This window comes from Cydia pomonella, chromosome 3 (genome assembly GCF_033807575.1).
Source record: "Cydia pomonella isolate Wapato2018A chromosome 3, ilCydPomo1, whole genome shotgun sequence".
Lineage (NCBI taxonomy): Eukaryota > Metazoa > Arthropoda > Insecta > Lepidoptera > Tortricidae > Cydia > Cydia pomonella.
The window spans coordinates 29,292,386-29,297,186 of NC_084705.1; the positions used below are offsets into that span (position 1 = coordinate 29,292,386).

A 4,801-nucleotide genomic window follows, 5' to 3' on the forward strand; every position below is an offset into this window, starting at 1 on the left:
ATGATCAGATATGGTCCTATTCTGAGTTCATCCAATTTCCTCCTGTTCAATTTATTTCCGTTTTCAACATACACCATATCGCCTATATTCAATTCAAAGAGTTTTCTATCTTTGTCAAATAGCTTCTTATTGTAGTTATGTGATCTTCTTGTATTTTCTAATGCTACTTCTCTGTCCTTGATCCAGTCACTAAGCGATTTTTCCTCCTTTAGTTCCTTTGGTAATAATGTGACATCTGTACCGTTTAGAAGATAACTAGGAGAGAAACGGGTCACTGAATGGTTGGTCTCGTTATAGTTCTTCACACATTCGTGGGCTACAGTTGTCCAAGCCTTTTTGTTGCCATTCTCATTCATTCTACACCTTATTTTATTCACCAATGTTTGATTCAGTCTCTCGTTCAATCCATTTGAGAAAGGTGAGTCTACTGCTGTAAATACCAAAGGTATACTGTTGCTTCTCAAGAAATCCTTAAACTCCTTTGAATTGATGCCTGGGTACTGGTCCGTAAGAATCACACCAATACCCTCAGTATCTGATACAGTTTTAATCAGTTTTATAAAATCATTTGCATTTTGGGTTTTTGAAGTAGAAATGAATGCGTATCTAGAGAAATGGTCCACTAACAGGTGCAGATACTTCTTCGAAGATCTTGAACCACCAAAACCTCCAATGGTGTCTATAGACATGATTTCGAATGGTTTGGTAGCTGGGCCCAGGTGTGACATAAATCCATATTTATCCTGTCCTCTAGACTTATTTTTAATGCAAACTTCACAGTTAGTGCACACTAATTTTATGTTCTGTATTAAGTTTTTGGCTGCATAAAATGGGCTAATTGTCTTCTGCATTTGTCCTATTCCAATATGACCTAGGTCAGCATGTATAGATTTCATAAATTTTATACTAAATTCCTCTGACAAAATAATTTTTCCTCTTGTTTTACCCTTTTTTAAATATACTTTGTGTTTTTCAATTAATTCTCCTTTTTTATTTTGTATTTCTGGATTTTCCTTCTGATCCCTTACAATGTCTTTGAGACTTATCAAATTGACTATTTTTAATTGTTCTTCTGTATTTTCATTATGTTCTAATACAGGATTTCTGCTTAAGCAGTCAGCTTCTAAATTTTCCTTTCCCGGAGAATATTTTATTTTAAAGTCATACTGTGATAGGTAGTAAGTTAAATCACCTAATTCCTCATCGGTTCTTGATTTCAAGTTCATGTTTTCTAATGGTTTGTGGTCAGAATATACTGTAAACGATTTACCTATTAACCAGTATTGCCAGTATCGTACCGCTTCCCTGATGGCTAAACATTCTAAATATATTGCTTTTTTCTTCTTTTGAGCTTCATTTAGTTTCTTTGAAAAATAGGCTACAGGTTTTTCTCTACCATCAGGCTGTATTTGTTTTAAAATTGCCCCGACGCCCTGTAACGATGCATCTGTATAGATATTTATTGGCAAATTTTCATCGAATATTTCCAAAACTGGTTGAGAACATAAGAGATCTTTTATCTTTTCAAATGCATTTTGGCATTCAGCGGTCCATATGAATTTCTGATTCTTTCTTAATAGATTATGCAATGGGTCTAATATTATTGCACTCTTCGGAATGTACTCATGGTAAAAGTTAATTTTCCCTAGGAACTGTCTTATATTTTTCTGCGTTGTTGGAATAGGAAAATCCTTTATTGAGGTCAAGTTATCTTTCAATGGCTTAACTGAATTGTTTTGTATTATATGACCCAAATATTTTACTAAGTCAGATGCAAATGTACATTTCGTAAATTTTAATCTGAAACCCTCCGTCTTGATTGCGTCCAGCAACTTTGTTAAATGTTCAATGTGTTCGGTGAATGTTTTGGAAAATATAAGGATATCATCGATGTAATTAACTGCAAAGTCTGTAAGTTTATATTTTCTCAATATATTGCTTATAATTCTTTGGAAGATTACTGGCGAGGTCTTTAACCCGAAAGGGAGACAGGTCCATTGAAAGTGTCCATCCTGAGTTACAAATCCTGTTTTCTTTCTGTCCTCAATCCGTAAAGGAATAGACCAAAACGCTGAGTTGATATCAAGGGTTGAAAAAAAACTACAATTCCTAGTCTTCATCATAAGATCTTCAATCAATGGAAAGGGCTGACCCTGTGGTACTACTATTTTATTTAAGTCCCTAAAGTCAATACATAATCTTGATTTTTTATTCTCCTCTCTCTTAAATGCCAATGTGACTGGTGCAGCAAATGGACTATAGGATTCTTCTATTAACTTATTATCTAGTAACTTTCCAATTTGCTCTTCTATCTCTTTTTTATCTTCCATAGTACATCTGTACGGCCTCTTGCTGCAATATTTGTCCACCAACAAGTCTATTCTGGCTTCATATCCATTGACAGTCCCAACATCATATTTATGCCTTGCAAAAACTGTGTTATATTTATTTATCAATGTATTTATTTCAGACTGTTGTTCCTTGTTCAAATGACCAATCTTTATCGTAAAATCCTCCACCTTTACATGCTCATTAAAATTAACATAATATTCTTTTGTAGTATTCTCATCCTCCCCAGGAACATTCGATTGGTCATGAATTATTTCTTCATTTGAAACTATCACTTTCTCATTATTTTTCATATTTGTACCCAGTACCTGATTTATCTCCAATTTCTCATCTTGAGTCAATCGAAATATTTTTATCAGGTCCAAGCCAATCAGGAAATCGTGCTTAAAATATTGTTCATCCACAATGGATATATCAACATTCTCCTCTATATTAAAAATCTTTATTTTTAGTTTGGTCAAACCGTTCGTTTTTTTAACACCACTAACTGTTACTAAATTTTCTTCGTTCAATTCGTTTCCTTTCCCTTTTAGGCTTAAGAGTTTAGAATTTATAATGGAAACAACTGAACCTGGATCATAAACTGCATTTATCTGATGTTTATCATTTACTAGTATTTTGACCTTAATTAGTGGTGTTATTATTCGTTTTTTGGAACAGATTCATTTAACTCTGCCTCTATCACTGCATTATTCACATGTTTAATGAAGTTCTTCTTTACTTTGTCATCTTCTTTAGTACGAAACCAACATGCAGTCTCAGAGTGATAACGGGTGCCTTTGTTTAAACCTTCACAGATTTTACACGGCTTTAGATCCTCATTCTTGAAACTTGTTCTTGAGGGTCCATATTTCCTCTTAAATACATAACTTTTTTTGTTAACCATATGTTCATACTTGCTTACCTCATTGAACAACTCAACTGTGTCCTTCAACGCTTCTCTATCAATTTTATTTAATATGTACTCCGGCAAACCAACTGCAATAAGATCCACCAATGTACCAGAATCAATTGACTTTCTCATATCAAGTAAAAGCTTTTCTTTCTTTATAGCATAATCCAACAGTGAGCCATCCTTATATTTATACAGTAATGCATATGTAACTGGGCTCCACCCTTTGCTAACAAATGATTCACAAAATTTTTTCCTCCACTCAGACCATTCTGCATTCATAGTCAATTTTATAACCATGGAACTGTACCAATCTACACAACTTTTATCCATAAAGAGCCTAAGAACTTCAATCTTACTTTCATCCGATATCTGGAAACGCTCACATTCCTTTTCAAAAATGTCCATCCACTGAGTTGCATTAGAATGCTTGCTAGTAAACTTCTCTATCACAAACTTGTCCGCAATATTCTTCAAGCTCGGTTGTTTACTTTCCTGTGTACTTTCTATTAACTTTTCTAACAATTTTTCTAAAGTATTGGTCCCTTTTGTGCCGGCAGCAGTGGGTGTAGTAGAAGCACATTGGTCCTGATTTAATTCCTCCAGGTATCTGTCTGCAAACTGTACATTGCCATCCTCATCCATATAAATTTGCTCCAGTTCCTCGGTCAGCGAGATCCAAATTCTCCTTGTCTGGTACCTTTTCGACAGACTATTTTTCACCTTACTATACGCCGCTGTCTTTATCAATTCTCTGTGCTGGCTAACTGACTGCAATCCGTCCGGTAATGCATAACTCTTGTTGTCCTCGGTGGTTATTGACGTTACACAACAGACATTTGTTTTTTCGTCACTTCCAGGTAGTATTGTGAATTCAAAACGAAGTTTCGTCATCTTCCCTTGAATCTTGTAACTAGAAATGTCGTTTTATAAGATGATTTCACTTTTGTTGGTATGAATTGGAACAAAGAATAACTTCATGTGTTGCTCTGTAAACAAAGATTTATTTTTAATACTACAAGGTTTTATTTGAATCTACATTGTACTCGTATGTAATTATTATTAACAATACCGACCTGTAAACAAAGAAACGACATTTAAAGTTTATTCTTGCTTTAGGCACTCTTTTATCAATAAAATATAACGGCGATTATTCAAAGCGGCACTGCAATCTACATAACCTAGCTTCCCAATTTTGACGTATGATATGACACTGACAAGTCAAAGCAAAGTATGGCCACATTTAAAAAAGTAAACGATATCGTTTATTTTTTTACATGTATTTATTATCTACATGTATTCGTTACCTAACTTCTAAATTAAAACTGTAAAGATTTTGTTCCAAAGTGAATTCCTATCAGGCATCCGTTCTAAACCCTGAGAGCGTATTTTGCAACATTAAAGATACCAGACAGCGCCTGGCAATTAATGACCCACATTTTTCTCACCGATTAGAAAATGTAGCAAATGTATTTTAAGAGAAAATGTTTTCGATGTTCGTTTTAGAAACCAATATTTAGAGATATATAAGTTTATAGCAAAAATTAGGTAAACACGCAG

General features: G+C 34.1%; 1 protein-coding gene across 1 annotated transcript; it reads right to left on the reverse strand.

The window, feature by feature from the left end:
* Positions 1 to 1,182: 1,182 nt before the first annotated feature.
* On the reverse strand, positions 1,183 to 4,524 carry LOC133516498 (uncharacterized). Its single transcript, XM_061849485.1, has 2 exons — positions 4,318 to 4,524; positions 1,183 to 4,230 (listed from the first exon to the last, which is right to left on the reverse strand). The coding sequence occupies exon 2, from the start codon at positions 4,133 to 4,135 to the stop codon at positions 2,990 to 2,992; it is 1,146 nt and encodes a 381-aa protein (XP_061705469.1). The 5' UTR covers positions 4,136 to 4,230; positions 4,318 to 4,524; the 3' UTR covers positions 1,183 to 2,989.
* Between the last annotated feature and the right edge of the window lie 277 nt (positions 4,525 to 4,801).

Excerpts from the sequence above, each read along its gene's own strand:
- LOC133516498 (XM_061849485.1), bottom strand. The coding sequence starts at position 4,135 with ATGACGAAACTTCGTTTTGAATTCACAATACTACCTGGAAGTGACGAA.